Source organism: Meleagris gallopavo, chromosome 7, assembly GCF_905368555.1.
Source record: "Meleagris gallopavo chromosome 7, MGAL_WU_HG_1.1, whole genome shotgun sequence".
In the NCBI taxonomy this organism is placed as follows: domain Eukaryota; kingdom Metazoa; phylum Chordata; class Aves; order Galliformes; family Phasianidae; genus Meleagris; species Meleagris gallopavo.
Window position 1 is genome coordinate 19,110,405 of NC_139410.1, and position 23,550 is coordinate 19,133,954.

At 41.7% G+C, this 23,550-nt stretch overlaps 1 protein-coding gene across 7 annotated transcripts in view; it reads left to right on the top strand.

The window, feature by feature from the left end:
• Positions 1–257: 257 nt before the first annotated feature.
• GALNT3 (polypeptide N-acetylgalactosaminyltransferase 3) overlaps positions 258–23,550 on the top strand; it is a 57,713-nt gene continuing 34,420 nt past the window's right edge. For 3 of the 7 annotated variants that reach the window (XR_014884301.1, XR_014884300.1, XM_085227778.1), the window contains exons 1-10: positions 258–394; positions 8,690–9,290; positions 10,530–10,702; positions 17,084–17,233; positions 17,438–17,672; positions 18,170–18,287; positions 18,678–18,878; positions 19,664–19,795; positions 20,717–20,818; positions 23,324–23,476. Coding sequence is in view for 2 of the 7 variants with exons in the window: in XM_085227778.1 (XP_085083904.1) it covers positions 8,779–9,290; positions 10,530–10,702; positions 17,084–17,233; positions 17,438–17,672; positions 18,170–18,287; positions 18,678–18,878; positions 19,664–19,795; positions 20,717–20,818; positions 23,324–23,476 (1,776 nt within the window). In the remaining 5 variants the exon portion in view is untranslated. The remainder of the gene's footprint in view (positions 395–8,689; positions 9,291–10,529; positions 10,703–17,083; positions 17,234–17,437; positions 17,673–18,169; positions 18,288–18,677; positions 18,879–19,663; positions 19,796–20,716; positions 20,819–23,323; positions 23,477–23,550) is intronic. The other 4 variants (XR_014884304.1, XR_014884303.1, XM_085227779.1 and 1 more) reach the window with 2 other exon arrangements.

Genomic DNA, 23,550 nt, shown 5'->3' on the forward strand with positions numbered 1-23,550 from the left:
CCGTCTCCCAGCAACGTGCGCGGGCAGCGCTCGGCCGCGCGCGGTGTAGCACGGCGGGGATTGGCGAAAGCTCACAGTGCCGCTCCGCCGCGCTTCCACCGCGATCCGCCCGTTACCGCGCGCGGCGGGTACTTCGCTATGTGCGGGTGTAACGCTCCTCCGGGCGCGGCGCGCGGAGGCGGCTGAAGGGAGGATCCGCGCGCTTCCCGCCGCCGCCTCGCACACCTGGCCGCCAGGTGAGGCTGAGGGCGGGGCGGCGCGCACCTGGCTGCCGCCGAGCGGAAGGCGCCGCCGCAGCCTCCGTGCGCCGTGGGCGGCCTCCGGCCGGGGCAAACACCGCGCTTCTCTCCGCCGGCAGCCGCTCGCCCGGGCGGCCCTTCTTCCTCCGAACCGGGTGAGCGACAGGGGCCCGCGCGGCTCCGCTGCCCTCGGGTGGGCGGTCTGGGGGCGGGCGCGCGGCCGGGGCCCGGCGGGAGATCCCCTGCCCGAGAGCCCCCTGAAGCGTACGCGGTCCCCTCGGGTCGCCGCGCGCGGCCGGAGCCGGGGGTCGTGCGGGGAGCGGCCCCGAGCGGGCAGGGTGTGAGGAGCGGGGCCGGGAGGCTGCCGGCGCTCGGGGCCGCGCGGGCAGGGCCGGGCGGGGACCGGGGAAGGTGGGGGAGGCGGGGGAAGCGGTTGCTGCCACGTCCCGGGCCCCACAGCGGTGCGGTGGCCGGGGGGATGTCCCGGCGGGGCGTCATGCAGCTCCGCGTGCTGCGTTCCGCCCTGCGCTGAGCGGGAGCGCGTGCTGGCCGGACTGCCTCTTCCCAGCGCGTGGCTTTCACTCGTTTTCTCAGTTTTCGGGAGCCGGCAAGAAAACTTGTGATACGGATAGAAATGAAGGAAGCCGAGGCTATCTTTGTAAGCGTGCTTAAACCTAGAAGTCTTTATTAAACGTTTTTGCTGATCAAACAAGAAATACCTTGCTGGCAACTTGAGCGTTACGCGTTCACCTCAGAGCGTTTCACACGTTAGCCTTCTGTTTCGAAAATCGTTACATCTTTTGCCGTCGTTCTGCCCGTTGGATCTCGCCTACGGGCAGCGCTGTGCAGCTAAGCTGAGCCCAGCGCCGCGGCCGCTCTGCGGCTTACTGCGCTACTTTTAGCAGGGTTTGTCCGCAGGCCCGGTCGCTTTGTCATCTGCTGCCGCCTTCCTGAGGCATCAATAACAGTAAAGTAGAAATTAAGTTGGTTGCGGAGGATAGGTTGGTTGCTGCTATTTCTGTCATGCCGTGGGGAGCGGCAGAGCAGCCCTCCCTGCCCTGTGGCTCCGTGGCCGTTTAACTTTGCCCTGTTTTTAGGTGGGGCAGCTGGGTGCCGTGACTGCTGTCAAAATAGCAGCGGGATACGGCCGCCCTTTGTGGTGCGGCCCTTGGTTACCGACTGCATTGCTCCAATAAATTTCTCTGTGCTTTGGACAAACGTATGCTGCCTGTGAGCTCATACGATGTGCAGGGCTTCCCCGTTTCTGGCAGTGCAGGGAGTCATGGTTGTAACATGAACTGATGCTCAGTTGCTCACCAGCATGCATGAGTTTTTCTTCTGTGTTTATCGTCTGTAAGATTGGAAAGTGGTTCAAGTTTCTGGACTGCAAAGTGCTACGTTTTGTGAAACGCAGTCTTAGACTCTTGCCCCAGAGTTGTCTGCATTTCCTTAGCTTTGCTGCTACTTTGTGCTGTAGGTTATAGTTCTGCTTATAAACAGCGAAACAATGTCACGGTGCTACTTACAGCTACTTAGGAATAACATCCTGTAGTCAAACCACTATTTTGTTTGTTACGTAAGTTTGTTCAGCAGTGACATGCAGAACTGGTCAGGTGAGGGCAAGAGCAAAGAGATGGCACCTCAGAGTTTCCTGCAGTTTGAAAGTGACTGACCTAATAAAGCTCAGTGCTGTATATACTAACAAACAAAGCAAAAACACAAGGAAGCTTTTTTTTTTTTTTTTCCTTATGCTTCTGGTTTAATAAAATTTTAAGGCAAATTAGAGTGTAAAACTATGACTTCAGGGTCTGTGCTTAATACACAGATACTGTACTTATCTTAGAAACATTACTGCATTTGAGGGGAAAAAAAAATCCCTTGGATATGATCCAGAGATTGTTTTCTGGTGCTTAAATAAAAATCAGACACCAATACTATGAAGTTACAACAGCACTTTACAGCTGCCATGGTGCTCAGTTGTCATCATGGCATTTTTAGGAGTAGTTTAGAATGCTTTTAACAACAGCCCAAACCAAACTGGCAAGGAGAAAAAGGAAGCTGCAGTGTTGACTAAAATTTAAATTTAACTCAAATTCAGAGCATTGTTGTAGTTCCAAGACTGTAAAAACAAGCTATAAATATTGTTTTAATATATAGTCACTGTGTACTTTTAATTCATCGTTTATTGTCATGGAGAACTATCAGAATTAGCCTCTATCTCTGCCCATCCCATACAATGCTCAGCTGTAGAAAAGCAGTGGTAGTGCTGATACTGAAAGAGTTCAGAAGAATACACAGAAGGAAGGAGTTGTGGTAGTGTTACTTATAAACTTAAAGAAACTCCTAAAGAGGACTGCTTACAAGGTTGGAATACAGTTAGGTGTTCTGGACTGCTGCTGCTGTTCAAATTTCTTCCACCCATTGTGTTATCATCAGGTTACAGCTTCTGATTTTTCTGTAGTAATCACTGGGATGAATTATTTCAGTCAGTGCTAGAATAATCTATGCCCTTAGACTTTTTAAACCTGATACTTGGGAAATGAAGACACTCAGTATTCTTACAACGTACTTGGGAGCAGAACAAGATTTCCCCTGGCTGAGCCTCAAAGAATGCATCCAGAGGAGCAACATTTGGGGTTTGTTGATCACCAGCTCATTGGGTACAGCCCTGTCTAGGGGACAACCAGTGGGGATTCTTGGTGGAGCCAGGGGGCAAGTACTTGATGCTGTGAGTGCATAGGCAGGTGCTGACAAGGTGATTCCACTTCTCCTTTTCAGGTGAAACGTTGATCTATAAGTTATACTGTTTTGTTTTGTGAATAGTTCCTTTATTTAAGCCAAATACTAATAAATCATAAGCAGTAGTACAGGGCAGTAAACTTCAGCAGCTCTTTTGCTTCTCCCCATGTTCTGAAGTGCTTTTGCACTTGCTTTTATGGAGAGCCCTAATATTCCACATTCAGCTAGACCTGCATGGTTCACTTCAAATGTGAGATTTCTTAGCCATGACCTCATTATGTGTGTGGATGTTCTTCTGGGAAGCAGGTATGGTTTTAGTCAGTGATTTTTATTTTTTATTTATTTGTTTTTTTAATTGGTAGGAAATTTTTGATTTCCAGGGAAGTGGAAGTACTTATTTCAATAGCTAATGTTTTAGTGGAATCTGCTGTGGGATTCACGCGAAGAAGACAAAAAGTGCTGGAAAGTTCCTTAGCAGAGCAACACCCAACAGGTGTAACTGTGTGCCCTTGGCAGATTTATGCTGGTCTGGGGGAGTAGCTGGTCATTAGTGTCAGGTGGGTTTTCCTCCAGAATTTAATCAATGTTTGCTCTTCGCAGGCCTGCTTCCTCGTTAGGGGAGCATTAAGGGGAAGGATAAAACATAGACAAGGTTTTAACTAGACTGTGATTTTGGAGTAACGGGAGTTAAATTAAGGGTGAAGCTCAACAGTGAGAAAAATGATGTGGCTGGAATCATTCTTAAGGCTTAATGTTGTTACTATTCTTTTAAAAGCATTTTTTGAGTTCTATAAGAAATGTTCTCAGAAATCATCAGAACACTGTTTAACATCCAGATAAAAGAAAGGTAGATTTAAAACAATTTTATTAAAAAGCAAAAGTATGTCATGAACACCAATCCCGGGAAATTCCTTCTTACTGGATTGTTCTGCAAGATCTTCTGATGATGTAGGTTACCTTGACATATAGTTGTTTTCTTTCTTTCTTTCTTTCTTTCTTTTTTTTTTTTTTTTTTTTTTTTTTTTTTTTTTTTTTTTTTTTTTTTTTTAATGATTGCTACTAGTGTTGTTCAGTGCGAGCTGCCAGAGTCAGAGGTGTGTGCGCATGGGTACTGGAGAGAGGCTGTCCTGTAAGGCTGGCTGTTGGCAGGCAGTGTGACACTGGAGCTGGTGGGTGGCATAACATAACAGAGGCTGCTGTGCATTCGGCTTGCCTGCTGTGCTGTGGAGCAGAGCAGCTGCTGCCTTTTGGCACTTTTTAGAAGGTGTTTGTAGTGCTTGTAAGTTTTCTGGTTCTTTTCTTTTAAAAACAAAACAAAAGCAAGCTATACTTTGCTTACCAGTTACCTCAAGGAATTGAACTGTGGCACGTATTTCTTCAGCATGTCCTGGCAGACAGAGGACGGTGGTCTGGTCTGTGTTTACTGATGCTGCTGTGCCAAATGTGTGAAATGTTTGTGGCAAGTGAAGATTGCGTTGCTGACTACAAGATTACTCTGGGTAAAAACCTTAGGAAACATACAGCTTTGGTGACAGTTGTTTGTGTAATATAGTCGGTGTTCTGGGAACTGATACTATTCTGTGTGGCAGAGAGCCCTTTTCTTATTGTTAAGCACTGTCCCTTCAAGGTATTTCATCAGTAACACTGCACTCAGGATTTATCTGTATCAGAGTTCGTGCATTTGTAGCAAAGGAGAAGTGTTGGTGCACTTCACCCCAGCTGCACACACTATCCCAAGGTTACCAGATGACTCTTGCTTCTAAAAAGAAGCATCTCTGAAGCACCACGTGCACTGTTTCTCTGCACAGCGTGCTGCTGGAATGTGTGAGTCCCCATTGAAAGGATAGGTTGTGTTGCTCTCCTTGCACAACCCCTTTACAGGAGTTGCCTTCTCATTCCTGGGGCCAGACGTGTTTCACCTGTGCATTATGGCACTGGTTATGCATGAATAGGCAGGACAGGCAGCTCCACTACAGGGAAATATGCCATCAAAAAGAAATCAGAGTGTACACAGATAAAAAGAAATAATAGTTATGAAGAAAACCAAAGGCAGAATAAATTGCTATGCCCATTTTTATTTGCTCATTAGTCTGCTTAAGTCTTATATGACTTGTTTAAAGGCAGATGTGTGCAAAACATGGGTAATGTAAGAAATAGTCTTGATAAATTTTAGATTGTGTTTATTTTCTTCACAGATATTTTGACTGATTTGCTGTGTGTATCATGAGTTTCCTAAGGATTTGCATATGCTCAGTTTCTGAAGGAAATAACCCCAAATAAAATTAACAGTAATTTAGACTAAGTTTTTGGTAAAGCATACCTATGCACATCAAATCTTTCTTGAAGAATGTGTTACTGTGCTAGCAGCAGAGCTAGCAGCAGCAAAGATCTAATTCCCCAGAACTATGTGCAACAATGTACGTAAAACATCTCTGGTATTATCTAGACTTTTTTGGTGGGAAACTAAACCTAAGTTCATTTAGCATATGTAAAGCTGGTAAAAAATGATGAAGCAAGCTTAGTGTAAGTAATAGTTGTTGCACTGATTTAAATGCTGAAAGCAGAGAACAGAAATCTGATAAATGCATTTTTAACTCTAACATAACTATTAAGTTAATGGAAACTAAGTGGTACTAAGTCAGATAATGGATTAGTAACCATGGTTTGTTGTCTTTCTGCCCTTTCTGAGTAGTCTTAGGCCAGGTTATCAAATCAAAAGAGAATCTTAAGCGTTTTGACTTGAATAAAAATTCAGGTCTCAAATTGAAGCGTTATTTCAGTGTGAAACTTTGGTGAAATTCAATGTTGCTACGTAGAATTACCTTCTGCCTGTCTTTTCATGTTGTATCTCATAACAGGATGCTCATCTAAGTTTAATCTTTACTGCCATGAAGAGGCCCAGAGAGGAGAATGTTGATTTTTTGTTAGTTATACAAGGAATATTTGAGGATTGTGGTGTTTGAAAGCAAACCAACCTACTGCCCTCTCCCCTGTGTTTTCCTGACTGACTGTGCCCAAATGACTGCTTGTGAAATAAGGAAACTGCCAGACTTCTCTTATGATATCAAGTACCTCAACTATAAAAAAAAAAATATTTATATTTTCCTGTTTGAAGACAATATATTTACATTGCTTATTGATTCTAAGCTTTAAGATATACCAATATTGGCCGTGCTTGTGCACTGTGCATTGAGAAAAAATAGTGTAATTAAATTTTCTTCTTCTGTAGGGTTATGAAAGCAATTGTGGTTACGAGGTTGCAGAGGCTGTAGGCTCAAGCTGACCCCAGGCAGACTTAGCAGAAGAGGTTTATAGGTAGCAGTCTCCTTGATGGTGCTTAGGGTTTTACTTTCTGTACTGGGTTTATGTAGCAAGGTTTTGGTAGCAGAGGGACAGATGGGTGCTTTCTGTCAGCACAGCTGCCCTGTGCCGGTCTCAGCCAGCTCCAGCACAGCCTCACTGTTGGCCACAGCTGAACCCATTGGTGCAGCAGGTGGTGAATCTGCTATGGCATTTTTTAAGAAAGGGTACAAAATGCTCTGCAGCAGCTGTGAGAGGAGTGAGAAACATGTGGGAAAAACAGTCCTGCAAGCACCAAGGTCAATGAGGAGGTGCTTCAGGCACCAGAGCAGAGACACTCCTGCCACCTTAGGAGAATACAACACTTGTCTTGAAAGACAACAGTTATTGGTCATAGCCAATATCCTAGCTGACCTAGAGAAGCCAGTTGATGTCATCTTTTTGAATTTCATCAAAGATTTTGATGCTGTTTCTCACAGTATCTTTCTGGACAAATTGCCTAGCATACGGCTAGACAGAAACAGTAGGTAATGTAATGCAATGAGGGAACAATTGGGTCGGGCTCAAATGGCTGAAGTAAATGGGATTACATCAGGTTGGTGGCCAGTCACTAGCGGGGTTCTGCAGGGCTTCATTTTAGGGCTGGTTTTGTTTTTATAAGTGATCTGGATGCAGGACTCAAGTGCACACTAAGTAAGCTTGCAGATGGTAGTAAATTAGGAAGAGCTGTTGACTCACTCAGAGGTACAGAGGCTTTGGTACAGAGAGATCTTGGCAGGTTGTAGGGCTGGCAGTCGCCAACTGCGTGAGGTTTAACAAGAGTAAGTGCTGGATTTTGCACCTGGGATGAGGCGATCCTCGATTTATGTACAGACTGGGGAATGAAGGGCTGGACAGCAGCCCTGCAGGGAGGGAGCTGAGGGTTCTGGTTGACAGCAAGTTGGATCTGAGTTAGCGGTGTGCCATGGCTCAGCACTGCTGACTGGTCGAGAGAAGGGATTGTCCTGCCCTGTTCTGCCTGGTGCAGACTCACCTAGAGCACTAGCATCGGGTTGGGGTGCCACAATATAGGAACATAAAGGTACTGGAGTGCCCAGAGGAAGGCTACAAAGATGGTGAAGATTCTTTCCTTTTCCCCAGGAAAGAAAGAATGACTATTTTGTTAGTTTCGCTTTATATGGGCATCTACTGCAGTGCAAAATCTTCAGGTCTAAATAAAATTGGGAAAACAATATGTAAGACAGAAGTGGATTGGATTTTTTAAACAAGCTTTCTTGGAAAATTTATGAGCATTGTGAACGGTATTTTTTGTATGTTGTATTATCTACGTAGTGATGCTACAACAGGATTAGTAACAATTGAATATATTATTGCACTTTTTTTGGTTGTTTTTCCAATTTTTAAAATTTTTTTTTTATTTTTTGCAATTCTTTGGTCACTAGTTAGCAAACAGAAATTAAGTATGGCTTTTAGCTGGCTGCAGCTTAGTTCTTTTCTCAGTTCACTTAGATGCAACATGTACAAAAATAAAGCCTTGCTTTGAATTCAGAATGTTGTTATTTCTCCCCTTCTTGTAAACAGCCATTTTTATAGAGAGAATTTAATTCTGATCACTTGGATGCTGGTCCTCAACTATTTTTCATAGTTAGTTGTCTTTGAAGGCTACTGAGTAATTGCTTGTCTGTAAAAAAAAAAAAAAAATAATAATAATAAAATAAATAAATAAAAATTTTGATGAGTTGTAGCAGAACGTGCCGGAAAATAGAATAGAAAATAGAATAGAAATGATATATAGAATACAAAAGATAAATAGATTTACTGCTTGATACACAGCCAAAATTATCCCACTCCCCATTACCTGTATTAAGTCTGCATTTAACATGTATAATAGATAACTAAATTAATCTTAACAATTTCTCCCTTAACAATCTGGTCACTTGGGTCTGATCTTGAAATGGAAATTGGTTTTAAAATATTGGAAATTTTAAATCTCTATGAGGGTCCTTTCCATCTTTATGGTTCACTTTTCATGCTGGTCTTTTGACCTGCATCTATTTTCCTTCTATCCCACCACTGAACTAAAATTCCCTTGGAATTCCTTAATTTTCAAGATTTGGAAGAAAATTAATGTGAAGTACTGCCTTTATACAGAAATAATATTTTATTCTTACTGGAATGCCTGCTTTCTGATTCTTCAGTTTGAAGTGTGTTGACAAAAAAAAAAAGGCGAGGGGTGGGGGGAAGTGCATCTTGGGTATTTTACAGATAGGTGAATCCTATCTTTAATTCATGGACACATGATATTTGATGCTTGGGAGTTTGAATTAATTCCTGCCCATTAATTTCTTGTAGCTCTGTTGTTGTTGTAACTACTGTTTGTCTAACGTATTACTTTTTGTTTTAATTTACAGGTATTATATTTTCAAGATATGCTGTAAAATAGTATTAAAGAACATCATTCAGAGAAGCTTTTGTTTTGTGATAAACTTTTAGAACTAGAATGGCTTTGAAAATAATGCCTAAACTATTCAAGAAATTATTTTTTCACTGGAAACTTTGGAAATTTAGCATTATTGTATTTGTCTTTATAGTATTTTTATTTTTACTGCAACGAGAAGTCGGTGTCCAAGATTTTAGAGATAAAGGAGGGATTGAGCCAGTTGTCAGAAAGAAAAGTCATGTATTAGGTCTTGTGCTAAATGCTATGAACAATATCAATGGTGCAAAGCCAAAAATGCAGATAAAAGCACCTGTAAGACAAACTAAGGTTCCTGGAGAGAGACACTGTTTGCCAGGACACTACACTACGATGGAACTAAAACCCTTTCTAGATCGACCCCTTCAAGATCCTAACGCTCCCGGAGCTTCTGGTAAAGCATTTAAAACCATCAACCTAAATCCAGAAGAGCAGAAGGAAAAAGAGCGTGGAGAAGAAAAACACTGTTTCAATGCGTTTGCAAGTGATAGGATTTCGTTACACCGGGATCTTGGACCGGACACTCGACCTCCTGAGTATGTGGAGATGTGTATGTCCTGATAGTTGAATAACTTGACAGAAGTGTGAAGGCTGTGATTTCAGTTTAGCATTAGATTATTGCTTAGAAAGGGAAATGTCTGGGTGATACATGGTCATTTACAGTACATGATGTTCCAGAGTGCAAAAGCCAAGAATATTTAGAAAGGCTCACATTTCATGTTAAATATATTTAAATAAGGTTTTCTGCTACGTTTTCTCAGTGACTTTCTGGAAGCTGCTATGTTTTACTTAGGAGAAAACTGAAAATATGGTTTAAACTTCCTTCTGTTTTAAAATCCATTCCCTACTTCTTTTTTAAACAAAATATTAAGTGGCATATTATGATTTTGTTAACAAAACGGTAGGACTTCATGGTTAGAGTGGATTTTGGTTCTGCGAAATCTCCTTCAGTATTCTTATCTCTTGATGTAAGAAGTGACAGTCCTTACTGAGCTGGTGCTGGTAGGGTGGCCAGCACATTATGTGGTGCAGATCACAGTAATCTTTATGGTAGAGTAACTGGTGAGACTTGGCCTGTATGTTTTGTGAGGGCTTTGGCAATAGATGTGATAATTGCCTTGGGAATTATTCCAGCCTCTAGAGTTGGCAGGCAATAAACAGTAAGTGTGCGATTTATGAATACTGAAACATTGTCTGGTTAGCTTGACTCACAGTTGGGTTTAAAGTTCTGTCCAGAATACATCAGTCTTGAAAACCTGTACGTTCAAAGTTGTTTCACTTGAATGTGTTATATTGCTCTAAGCATTATGTGATGTTTCTAAGAAAAAATCAAGTTCTGAATTTGATTTGTTCTATTTTTCTATTTCAAACTGCATTTCTTCAATTTCAAGTAAGTACTTTTTCTCATATTTTTGGATTTCAATAGTAATGGTCTGACTTTTCACTCCGTGTCTCCTGGTCTTAATAGAAAAATGTCTGAATAAGACCTGGTGCTCTATGAAATATACTCAAATGTTGTGTGAGAGAACTAGAGCTGAGCCAGTTGTTCAGGTGGAATTCATATTTGCCAGATGGTTACAAAATACTTCTTACAGCTTTTCCTCTTGTTTTTGTGCTATGTTTGTGCTCCAAAACTTGGACAGAAATTGGAGAAGCTGAAAGATTTAATGTCCATATTTATACAGTTCCATACTGGGAAGAGTAGGATTTCTCTTAAGAGCTTGAATCAAAACTTTTTGTCCATTTTCTAATATCTGATGCTTTCTAATCTGTAGATGCATTGAACAAAAGTTCAAGCGTTGCCCGCCATTGCCAACCACAAGTGTTATAATAGTTTTTCATAATGAAGCATGGTCCACTCTGCTCAGAACTGTTCACAGTGTGATGTACACTTCTCCTGCCATACTGCTAAAGGAAATTATTTTGGTGGATGATGCCAGTGTTGACGGTAAGAAGTCTTTCCATTTTCCATTGAGTGTATTATTTATTTAATTGAAAGTGTGTTAGGATTATATATAGAATGGGATAAAAGAGGCTATCATCTCCTTACGACCATACCAAATACCTTATGGTGTTCCAAGTACTTTTGTTCCTTTTGTTTTCCTTTAAAATACAAAATATTTCTCCCTCACTTTTTCTTTGCAAGAATTGTCAAGTATGAAATTCTCTTCTGAGAGGTTTGTAAAACCTATTTCTGATTATGTCAAGGAATTTGAAACCTTTGAAAAGCTCAGTGATAATTGTGGTATCAGTGGTAAATGTGTTATCAGGCTTGGGAGGCTTGGACCTCTGCTGTGTTTCTGTCTGAAGATGCTCTTGTTTGGGTCATAGCTCTTAGTTTTTATAAAGATTTAATGTGATGATACTCTTCATAATTTGACATCCACCAGCTGTTTCTAGCTGTGGAGAAGTTCTTCTGTTGGAAATTTGGGATTGCTTTCTTTAAATTTGCTGTGAGAGGTGAAAAAATTGTGAGAGATCAAAAAGAAAGTGTTTAAGAACTAGGTGTGAGAATGACTCTCTTTGGTACTCCCCCACATTGCTGTTTTGCAAACAGATTTGGGGGGGGGCAGGGTAGGAAGTGTTGAGTAAACACCTGCTTCGGCCACGCCTGTTCTGGGAGAGCTCAGAGGTCTGGACTGGCAGATGCAGGAGGCAGCGATGGGTGCAGTGACTGCAGCCATACGTGGGCTAGGAGCTCTGTCTGGGTGGCCATGTTGGTTCCTGCAGTGGCTGCAGAGGCCACTGGGGATGTGGAGGCCACAGCTCTGTGCTGGGCAGAGGCCATGACGAAGTTTCCTCATGAGTGATTGAAGCTGTCTTTTGGTACAGCAGACAGCACCCTCCTGTGCCAACCACCATCCCTGCCCCAACCACCAGGTGCTGGGGGCTGCTGAGGCTTCTCCCATCCTTCAGTGCTGCCCTGCAGTGAGAGGTGGAGGCACCTCTGCTGCTCCTTAGCCCCCACAGTCTTCTGTGCCCAGCACTGGGCAAAGGCCGAGCCCTCAGCCTGTCCTGGGCTGCTGTGTGTGCCTGAGGCCTGAGCTGGGCTCTCACCCCATAAGGCAAATTTGTTTTGCACTGGGGAGAGCAGGAAGGGTCACAGGAGTCCCACTGCAGTCTCTAAAGTGCCAAAAATGGAGGCACTTACTGGTTTTGCTTTTTTTTAATAATTTATTATTATTTTGTATTGTCCTTTTAAATTGCTTACTGTCCAATCTTGACAAAAAGTCCTAACGAAACAACTGGAATGAGGTTTCATGCTGTCCATCAACCCTTTTTCCACCCGAACCAAAGTTCTCTGCTTTTTCAAAGGAACAGCTGCCTCTGGAGCTTCTCTAATGCCACCTGGATGGCTGCAGGGAGCTTGAGGCCATCAGCTGGACTCTCCCTGGTGTCTCAGTACAGCTCAGAGGCACCAGTCCCAATCCTGCCCTCTTCCTCAGGGCTTGCCTGGTGGCTGCAGGGAGCTCAGGGCCATTTACTGGACTCCTGTTGTCTCAGTGCAGCTGCTAAGTGGATTCCAGTCCTGGTCCTTCCCTTTTCCTCAGAGCTTGGGAAAGAAGAGGTGAGAGGCCTTGACAAGGATGAGAATGAGAGACAGGATAGAAAGGGCAATAGGGAGCAGCATCTGATGCTGGGGCTTTCTGGTAGATGGTGACATTTCAGCACCAAAATGAAAATTAAGGGCCTCTGGTGTGCTGGCAATGGATGAGGTAATGTCTCCAAGCAAGCATGATGTTATAGCACTTGCCCTGCTAGTGCTGGATCCACTTCTATTGGCTCTTCTTCTGAAGGTAGATCTACCTCCAGATGGTTCTTGCAGTGCATTGAAGACAACTTTCTGATGCAGGTGGTGGAGGAACCGACGTGGGGAGGGGTGTTACTGGACCTTATTCTCACCAACAGGGATGGACTTGTTAAGGAAGTAAAGGTAGGGGGCAGTTTGGGTTGTAGTGATCATGAGATGGTGGAGTTCAAGATCCTGAGTGGAAGAAGCAAAGCAATAAGTAGGATTGCTACCCTGGACTTTAGGAGAGCCAACTTTGATTTCTTCCGGGACCTACTTGGAGCTATCCCGTGGGCTCAGGTGTTAGAAGGTAAGGGGGCCTCTGAGAGCTAGTCAGCATTTAAACAGCTCTTCTTCCAAGCTCAGGATCGGTGCGTCCCTGTGAACAAGAAATCGGGAAAAGGTGGCAAGAGACCTTTGTGGATGAGCAAGGAGCTCATGCGCAAGCTCAAAGGAAAGAAGAAGGTCCATGAAATGTGGAAAAAGGGTCTGGCCACTTGGGAAGAATATAGGAATGTAATCAGGGCCTGCAGGGATGCAACGAGGAAGGCTAAAGCCTGTCTGGAATTGAATCTAGCTAAAGTGATAAAGGATAATAAAAAAGACTTCTTCAAGTATGTTAACAGCAAAAGGAAAACTAGAGAGAATGTGGGCCCCTTTACTGAGTGAGGGGGGGTTCTCGTATCGGGGGATGCTGAGAAGGCAGAGATACTGAATGCCTTCTTTACTTCTGTCTTCAGTGAAAAGGCTCTCCCGCAGGAATCCCACACCCTGGAGGTTAGTGAGAGGGTCTGGGGAACGGGAGACTTCCCTTTAGTCAGGAAAGAGGACGTGCGTGAGCGCCTAGGCAGTACTAAGGTCCACAAGTCCATGGGACCTGATGGGGTGCATCCACGTGTGCTGAGGGAGCTGGCGGAGGTCATTGCCAAACCACTCTCCATCATTTTTGAGAGGTCTTGGACAACAGGGGAGGTCCCTGAAGCCTGGAGGATAGCCAATGTCACTCCGGTCTTCAAGAAGGGCAAGAAGGAAGATCCGGGTAATTATAGGCCTGTCAGCCTCGCCTCTGTCCCTGGAAAGGTGATGGAACAGCTTGTGCTGGATACCATCTCCAGACAACTGGGAGAAAAGGAGGTTATCAGGAGTAGTCAGCATGGGTTCACCAAGGGAGGTCGTGCTCGACCAACTTGGTGGCCTTCTAAGATGCTGTCACATGCTGGGTGGATGGGGGAAGAGCGGTAGATGTAATCTATCTTGATTTTAGAAAGGCATTTGATACTGTCTCCCACAACATCCTTATAACAAAGCTGAGGAAGTGTGGGATAGATGAGTGGACAGTGAGGTGAGTTGAGAACTGGCTGAGTGGCAGAGCGCAGAGGGTCGTCGTTGGTGGTGCAGAGTCTGGCTGGAGACCTGTAACCAGTGGTGTCCCCCAGGGGTCTGTGCTGGGTCTGGTCTTGTTCAACATCTTCATCAATGACCTTGATGAGGGGATAGTGGCCACCCTCAGCAAGTTTGCTGATGATACGAAGTTGGGAGGATTGACTGACATGCCTGAAGGCTGTGTTGCCATTCAGCGAGACCTGGACAGGCTGGAGAGCTGGGCAGTAAGAAACCGGATGAGGTTCAACAAAAGCAAGTGTAGGGTCTTACACCTAGGGAGGAATAATTGCATACACCAATACAGGCTGGGGGATGAGCTGCTGGAGAGGAGCTCTGCAGAGAGGGACCTGGGCGTCCTGGTGGACGACAGGTTGGCCATGAGCCAGCAGTGTGCCCTCGTGGCCAAAAAGGCCAATGGCATTCTGGGGTGCATTAAGAAGAGCGTGTCCAGCAGGTCAAGGGAGGTGATCCTCCCACTCTACTCTGCCCTGGTAAGGCCTCATCTGGAGTACTGTGTCCAGTTCTGGGCTCCCCAGTACAAAAAAGACAGGGATCTCTTGGAAAGAGTCCAGCGGAGGGCCACAAAGATGGTGAAGGGCCTGGAGCATCTCCCCTATGAAGAAAGGCTAAGTGAACTGGGTCTGTTTAGCCTTGAGAAAAGACGACTGAGAGGGGACCTGATCCAGGTTTATAAATATCTGAGGTGTGGCGGCCATAGTGGTGAGGCCAGTCTCTTTTCAGTTGTACGTGGAGACAGGACGAGGGGAAACGGACATAAGCTGCAGCACAGGAAGTTTCGCACGAATGTGCGTAAGAACTTCTTCACGGTGAGGGTGACGGAGCACTGGAACAGGCTGCCCAGGGAGGTTGTGGAGTCTCCTTCTCTGGAGATATCCAAGTCTCGCCTGGATACCTACCTGTGCGACCTGGTGTAGGGAACCTGCTTTGGCAGGGGGGTTGGTCTCGATGATCTCTAGAGGTCCCTTCCAACCCCTACAATTCTGTGATTCTGTGATACCTCCGTGGGCTCGACATCGCCTTTGGGTGGATCCACATCCATTGGCTCGGGTTCATTGCTGCTCCCTTGAAGCCTAAGCTTCTTTGGTGGAGGAGGCTCTATCCTCCTGCACAGAGGTGGGAAGGAGGATTCTATCTAAATTGTCCATTGTGCCAGAAGAAGCTCGCCAAGACCCAAGTCTGTTGATAGCTGGTTTTCTGTTGGCAGAGTCCCCATATTTATAGCGGTTGGCAGGGGAGGAGGCTTGTGACATCAGAAAGCCATGGTGGTGTGACCCTGAGAACGTCTCGTGGCAATCAAAACATGACTATATTGGGAAAGGGGAGACTATGGCCTGAGAATTGCCCTAGTTGCCACTAGTGGGATTCTGCAGGACTACATTTTTGAATCAGTACTCTTTAATGTTTTCATCAATTATTTCAGTAAAGATCTGGAAGTAAACCTGTGGATGATGTTAAATTGAGAGGAGTGTTGAGACTCTGGGAGTAGAGAGGCCTCGCACCAAGATCTTGACAAATTTCACAGTGCTCACCATTTGTATGAGGAAGAAGGAAGAGGAAGTGCTGGATGCTGCTCCTCAATGGGGAAGGCCCTGGCTTTATGTACAGCTGGGTTGGACAGCAGGCCTGCGGGAATGGATCTGGGGAATCTGGTTAACAGCACGTTGGATCTGAGTCAGCAGTGTGCCCTGGGAGCCAGAGGGGCCAACCACACCTGGGGCTGTGTCAGGGCCAGCGCTGTCACTGGCCCAGGGAAGGTGTTGTCCTGCTCTGCTCTGTCTGGTGCGGCCTCACCTCAAGCACTGAACGCAGTTTGGGGTGCCTCAATATAAGAAGGACATAAAAGTATTAGCAGGCAAAGGAGGGCTACACTGATGACTGAGATTCCCGGGTTTGTTCAGCCCAGAGCAGGGGGGAGACCTCATGGGAGCCTCTCACAGGGGAGCGAAGGAGCAGTGCTGAGCTGTGATCAGTGTTGGCAGTGACGGGGCCTGAGGGAATGGCACAGAGCTGCATTAGGGAGGGTCGTGCTGGATATGACAGAAAGGTTCTACACCAGAGGGTGGTGGGCACAGCCTGAGCTGCTGAAACTCAGGGAGCATTTGGACACTGCTCTCAGGTGTTGGGTTTGGGTAGCCCTTTGTGGAACCAGGGGTTGGACTTGATGATCCTTGTGGGTTCCTTCCAACTCAGGATATTCTTTGATTATGCAACTTAAGAAGCACTAGAATTTGAATGAGTGGTTGCATGACAAGTAGCTCTGTGATGTTTGCTTTAGATAAACTGCAGTTAATACAGCAAAGTATCCAAGGGTAAATTGGCCAATCATTTTATCATTGTGATTGCAAAGAAATTTCACTAATATGAAGATAAACTTCTTTCCTAGAAAATGAAATTAACAGAAAAATAATCTTCTGTACTTAAACTGAATGTAAAAAATAATTGAATATATACTGAGTGTAATCACAAATGCAAGTTCAAAAACTTTGCTTAACTTTAGATGGGCATGTCTGTGCATACATGAACATATCAATATATTTACATTTATTGTCAAGACTACATTTAGATGCACCTGCATGTGAAGAGTGTTTGGTTGTACAACTTACTACGAAGGGTAGGCAGAGGGTGGCAGAGTGTGATGTTTCGTGAAGAATGTGAGATTCTTTCCCAAATTTTTCATGTTTAAGTTGTGGGGTTTTGTGGTGGTGGTATTTTTGTTTTTTAATATAGTTTCTGTCAAGAGTAAATATTGTAGCCTCTGAAAACCTGGAGTAAAATACACTGTTGAGTATGTATGTGATGCGTTTGTGTGATGTATTTGTGAAAATGGATTTTGAGTTGATAGTTAAGCTGTTGATTCAGCAGAACAGTTGTTCCAGCAAGTGTCTTTTCTCTTTCAAAATTAAATTTTCAGTTCTCGAAGCCCTGCTGTCTGCCAGTTGCTTCTTCCTTCATCCTCACTCTCAAGAAAACTCAGCCCCTAAAAATTACATTCAACAGTCAGGACTTGTTCACTGCTTTAATGTTGAGGTCACTGCTGGAATTAGAATGAATTGTTCATCCTGTTAGTTTTGTAAAATGAAATTTTAGGCCATGCTATATGTAACTCAATATCCTGAAAACAATTTCTCTTTCTAGAATACTTGCACGATAAACTCGATGAGTACATGAAACAATTTCAGATTGTTAAAGTAGTCCGTCAAAAGGAAAGGAAAGGTCTGATCACTGCACGGTTGTTGGGAGCTTCAGTAGCAACAGGAGAGACCCTCACCTTTCTGGATGCTCATTGTAAGTAAATGTTGTCTTTGATTTAATGCTACAGATTTTTTACAAGTTATGAACATGAAGTATTAGCTCTTCTACTCCTATTTTATGTCATTGAAAGTGCTATTTACAAACTGTATTGGCTTGCTATATCATGTTACATTATTCCAATTATACTACCATATAGTCAAATTGAAAATTCAGTACTTGTTCCCATTTTTTCTACAGGTGAATGCTTTTATGGCTGGTTAGAACCATTGTTGGCAAGAATAGCTGAGAACTCTGTTGCTGTTGTAAGCCCTGATATTGCTTCTATAGATCTCAATACTTTTGAATTTAGTAAGCCATCTCCTTACGGGCATAACCATAATAGAGGAAATTTTGACTGGAGTTTGTCATTTGGATGGGAGTCTCTTCCTAAATATGAAAATAAAAGAAGAAAAGATGAAACCTATCCAATCAGGTAAATGTAACTTGAATAATATCCTTCAATTTTCTTGTTTTTTTTTTTTTTTCTTCATAAAATGTTTGTAAATTAATTAATTACTCATATTGAGTATAGTCACAAGTATTAGCATCTTAGATGTTTTATGTATTGTCTTCTGTAGGACCCAGGTTATGAATTTTAAAACATGCAATACAATGCATTCTTTGCCCTCAGACATGTTACTGGTCTAAAGGAGCAGTAACTTTCCCTCCATACAGGGAAAATATGTTATTTTTACTGATACTGTCTGATAATCTGTTTGCTAATGAGTGACAAATAAAACTGTGAAATGAGACTCGATGTGGGCAGATTTAATTACCTGTGCAAGGAAAATATTTTAATGGAGTGGAGCACTGATAAATGCTAAGAAACATTCTAGAACAGTAATACTGAGTTTTTATACCTATATTTTGAAAACCTGCCTTAAACATAGTTTGAATCTTCTTTTCCACAGTAATCTTCTCTTTTTGCAGAACACCTACTTTTGCTGGAGGTCTCTTTTCAATATCAAAAAAGTATTTTGAACACATTGGAAGCTATGATGATGAAATGGAAATATGGGGAGGTGAAAATATAGAAATGTCTTTCAGAGTAAGTTTAGCTACTTACTTAATACTGGTTTCTACACTAACAGTCTACATGATCTTTGAGGACAAATTAGTATTGTATCTTGACTACTCTGCTTAATCATCCATTTAGGATATGGCAAATTAAGTACTAATACCCTATGAAATAAGCTACAAACTTGCTCACTAAAGTGATTTTTTTTTTTTTTAAATGTCATTAACGTTGATAGCTGAAATGTACATCTTACAGAGTTTACCTCATAAGGAATTTCACCTACAGTGCTCCTGATATATACTCTCTTGCTGGTAATGTTGTTTTGTTCTATTTAAGAGAACAGTAATGTTGCTGACTTTTTTTTCTTCCATCTCCTTAATCATAACTTCATTGCACTTATACAAAAAATATTATTATTAGGTATGGCAATGTGGTGGACAGTTGGAGATCATGCCTTGCTCTGTTGTTGGCCATGTCTTTCGCAGCAAGAGTCCCCATACTTTCCCAAAAGGTACTCAAGTAATCACACGTAATCAAGTCCGCCTTGCAGAAGTCTGGATGGATGAATATAAAGAAATTTTTTACCGAAGAAACACAGAGGCAGCAAAAATTGTGAAACAAGTAGGTGGTGATGGTGGTGGTTTTAGAAATCACACTTGCTGCATTGAAAATTTTGGTGAGCAAAAAGTTATTTATTGACAAAGTATGTTTGAAGTGTAGACATTTTAGTGAAAATACAGACAGTTCAGTTTAATTAATCTTATAACCTTCCCTTTCAAAAAAAAAAAAAAAGATATCAATCCTATTTCTGTCAATTTAGAAACTTAAGTTAAATTTAGGCTTTGGTGGGGAAGGTTGTTTTTGTAAATGGTCTGGAACTTTGGTAATTTACCAGCTGGAACTTACACTTTTCTCTTAGATGATGTTTTTTATCCCTTTATATGAATATTGTAGCAGTAATAGCATTAGATTTCCCAAGCAAGTTTAGCAGAAAAATACAACAAATTTTGTGTGGGAGATACTGTGTTATACCGACTATTATGCTAGTTATTGAACTAATCCACTTAAGCACTCTCTTTAGTGAGATATATTCACCAGTTAGCTTTATGGCTGAGATCAGCATGGTCTTTAGTCGTTTTTATGTTGTCACTTTATAGCACTGTTAAAGCACTCTATGAACTACGGGTACTTCTATGATTTGCATGTCACAATGTTGTTTTCTTTCTTGTGCTCTGAGATGCTGCAGGCAGGATGTCAGTGGTGTTACGAAAAACAAGTTGCAGTAAAAGTACTAGCACAGTACTTTTTAAAAAAGACCTACTTTTTTGATGCTACAGAACAGAATATTATAGATTTATATGTACAAGAATATTAATAATATCAATAAATTCCTCTTCCTGAAACAGAAAACATTTGGAGACATCTCAAAACGACTCAACTTAAGGCAGCGTTTGCAGTGTAAAAATTTTACCTGGTATCTGAATAATGTTTATCCAGAAGTATATGTTCCAGACCTAAATCCTTTGTTTTCTGGATATGTGAGTTTAATTTTAATTCTTTTCTTTAGCATTCTAGAATTCAAAAAACTAGCTAATCCTTTATGCTACTTTAACCATAGTTGTTTACATTTTAGCTATTGTTAATTGCTGTGGAGTTTTCTATCAGTACGGTTGATAAAGAGTCTCTCCTGCGTATCTTGCTATTTGAGTATTTTATGGCTCTACTGATGTTATTATGAAACTTAAGCAAACATTCTTCTTAAGCGACAGTAGCTTTGCTTAAGGGATCTTAGAGCCTGATAATAAACATTCTGCCCATGACTTAATAGTGACTGACACAGAAGTACTACGCAAGTTCTAAGCAGGTGGTGAATTTTCCTGAATTGTCAAAATAAATTTAGCTTTATATAGTGAAAAGTCTGAGAGAATTTTTAATTCATGTTAACAAGGAAGGCTGTACTCTGGCAATTGTATACTGCTCTGAATTAGGCTTATGATGAACATTATTTATTTTAAAGATCATTACATATCCTCTGTCAGTTAACCTCTTAGACTTCATAACGCTAAAACCAACAAAGTATTAAACAATTCTGAATATTTAGCATGTATTTACAAATAAAACTTCCCCTTTCTCTAGTTTTGAATATTTTGTGTGTATGTTTTCAAATTGTAATCTGAATCACCAGATTACAAGACAGTAACCATGGAGAATGGTAGTTGAGTAATTCACAGTGCATGGCTGTAGACAACTGTACGTAGTTTATAGACTTTTAGGAAGAAAAAAATACTTCTGTGGGAACAAGATTTTAAAATTTGAGCATAGTAGAAAGCAAAAATGAATTAACAGTTTTAATTGTTAAGATAAAGGTTAGGTTTCTACACAAGTGAGGCAGTTTATTTTTTTTCTCATCCTCACTGAACTTTTGTATTTCTTTTTTGCTGATAACAAATTTTCTTTAGCTAAAAAATATAGGTAACCACATGTGTCTGGATGTTGGTGAAAACAACCATGGTGGCAAACCATTGATTATGTATTCTTGTCATGGACTTGGAGGAAATCAGGTAAAATATCTGGGTTTTATGATCAACTGTTTACCGTAGTAAAGCTTTTAACTTGATGTAATGGAATGGACTCATATTTAGCATGCAAGATTTACATTTTTTTATATAGTTTTTTAAGAATTCATATGTATATATATAGTGTGTATATATATTTGTTCAAGGCAGGTTTTTTTCACTGCTCTTCATCTTGTGTCCCACATCTAACATCCTATGTTCAACATATAGATTCAGATTTTTTACATAATTGTACTACTTCACATGGTCTCTTGTTTCTGTGCAAAATCTTCTCAGCCTACCTTTACTACTTTCTTGTGTTTTCTTCTTAACTCTTCTTTTCCTTAGGCTTCCTCCTATTGCTTCTGTCTCTATCAGCAGGACTCACACTGTCAAGGAAGATGGGAATCTGGCCAGTGGTGGGAGACCAAGTGGCCGGCCTGAGCCATCTTTCCTGTCATGCTTGCAGCCTCGTAGTGTGAGGTCAAAGTGATCTACTCTATACTGGCTCGTGCAAGTAAACTACATGACTGGATTTGTCCAAGAGGAGCTTTCTTTGTTGCTTAGTGCTTGAGGGAGCAATGATCTCCTGTTTCTCCTGCAGTATGACTTGCAGACATTTACTGATGTCCAGTACTGAATTCTTCAGGCACTATAATATTTAAAAAGTAGCATCTCCCTCCCCTGGAAATGTGCAGTGCTGTTTTATAGTTATTTGGGGAATGAACTTGACTTGTAAAAGCCATCCATTTATTGCACTGTGGAAACTCAGACACTTGACCCTAGTCAGTTGATGCTTTCCTAATCAATATTAGTGGGAGAAGGAATACTGTCTAGTTTAATTGCTACCCTGTTATGTTAGCTTCTTACAGTACTGAACTTTTTAAATTCTGTTCTGGTATTATACTGTCCTTTTCAAATAGTCATTAATATTGTCACAGTCATTAATACTGTATTAATACTGTATCAAGATGTTATATTAAAAGACCCGCTGCATGCTTCTGTTGTCACCTCTCTCTAACTTACCTTGGATTGTACTAAAACTGTCTTTTTAAGTGTGTTCTTTGTTTTTCCTTTTGCCATGCCGTAACAGTTTTTGTTCTTTTAATATAGGTTGTGCTAGTAATACACAAGAGATGTGGGTATTTGCTTACTTAATCCTTCACATTACAATTATCTCTTCAGTTGCTTTATGCTCTTAACCAGACTTTAGCAGTGCAGGCTGCAGTTTTTCATGCTACCTCTCCTTTCCACCTATGTTTGAGGTAGGAGAGGGGAGTGGAAGAGAGAACCTATAGTTTTCAGAGTTGTACAAAAGTTGTGTAACATTTTTTTCATTTGTAACATATTCTAGAGGTGATAACATGTCCATCTCAATGTCTAAGATAAATTAATTCCTAGAATAAGTTTCCCAGTCCTATTTTCAGGGCTCAAAGAGAGCCCCTAAGATTCAAAGATAAATTAAAAGAGCTTTACTTAGATGAACAGATTAAACTGTTATGTTTGGAAGCTAAATGGCTAAGCAGGTACCAATCAGTACCTGTTTCAGGCAGTGATGCTGGGCGTAGGAACTTAGGAGCGAGGTATCTGTTCCTCAGTGTTGCTCCCATTGATTCCCAAGGCAAGGAGGGAGGATGGAAGCTGGCTAATTGGACAACAACAGCAACAAAAGCAACAGGGTGCTAACTGAGCATGGGATGTCAAAGGACGGCTATGGCAAAGGCTGACACAGGGAGCCAAGAAACAGTTGTCATGAGACATAGTGATAGGAAGCCTGCTGGTTAAAGAAAGAGACCAGGATGTTCAGGGTATGAGGTATAAAAGGACAGTCGTGTCTGTAACTGTTAGAATTAAATGCCTATTTAGACCTGAACTATAGCCATAGACCTGAGACTTGAAAGTAATCTTCTGTCAGAAAATAACAGTAACATATCCACAGTGTGTCCTTACATTACGCTTTTCTTTGTAATGATAACCTCACAGAATCCTTTGTTAGCATTTATTGTTTAATTTGAGCAGCAAAAGTTAACTAATGGCAATCAGTACTGTCCATATGACAAAATCGGGTTGTGGTTGCTCTGAGAATATATAAAAATGTAGCAATGATGAAAATTGAATAAAACTTTTAAAAGTTACTAAATGACAAAATTAAACTTATCCATGCAACTATTTCTACTCTTCCCTTTGTATCATGTTTGTATCATTAGTTAAGATTTCTGGAAGTGCATGCAATGAAATCTTGCATCATTGTGTACATGCACTAAATATATATTTGCTAATTCTACATTTAAGTACTATTCAGTGTATTCCATTGCACCAGAATTAAAAAAGGCATTTAATTTTGGAAACACTTGTAAGATCTGTCTGTTAAAACTCAAAGAAATGATTCTGTAGTTTCAAACTGTTGAATAACAAAAGAAATCTATTCTTTCGTGTATTGGAATGTCAGAGTTAATTTAATACTCTTGTTGATATTTATTTACTAAACTTCTAAAAAAATTATTTAAATAGTACTTTGAGTATTCTGCACACCATGAAATTCGTCATAACATTCAGAAGGAGCTTTGTCTGCATGCTTCTAAAGGACCTGTGCAGCTTCGTGAATGTAGCTACAAAGGCCAGAAAATCTTTGCCTTTGGAGAAGAGCAATGGCAGCATCAAAAGGTATTTAGACATGCAGTCTAATATGGGCATTTAATCAGTGATGAATAAAATTTATGGTTTTTAATAAAAGAGAA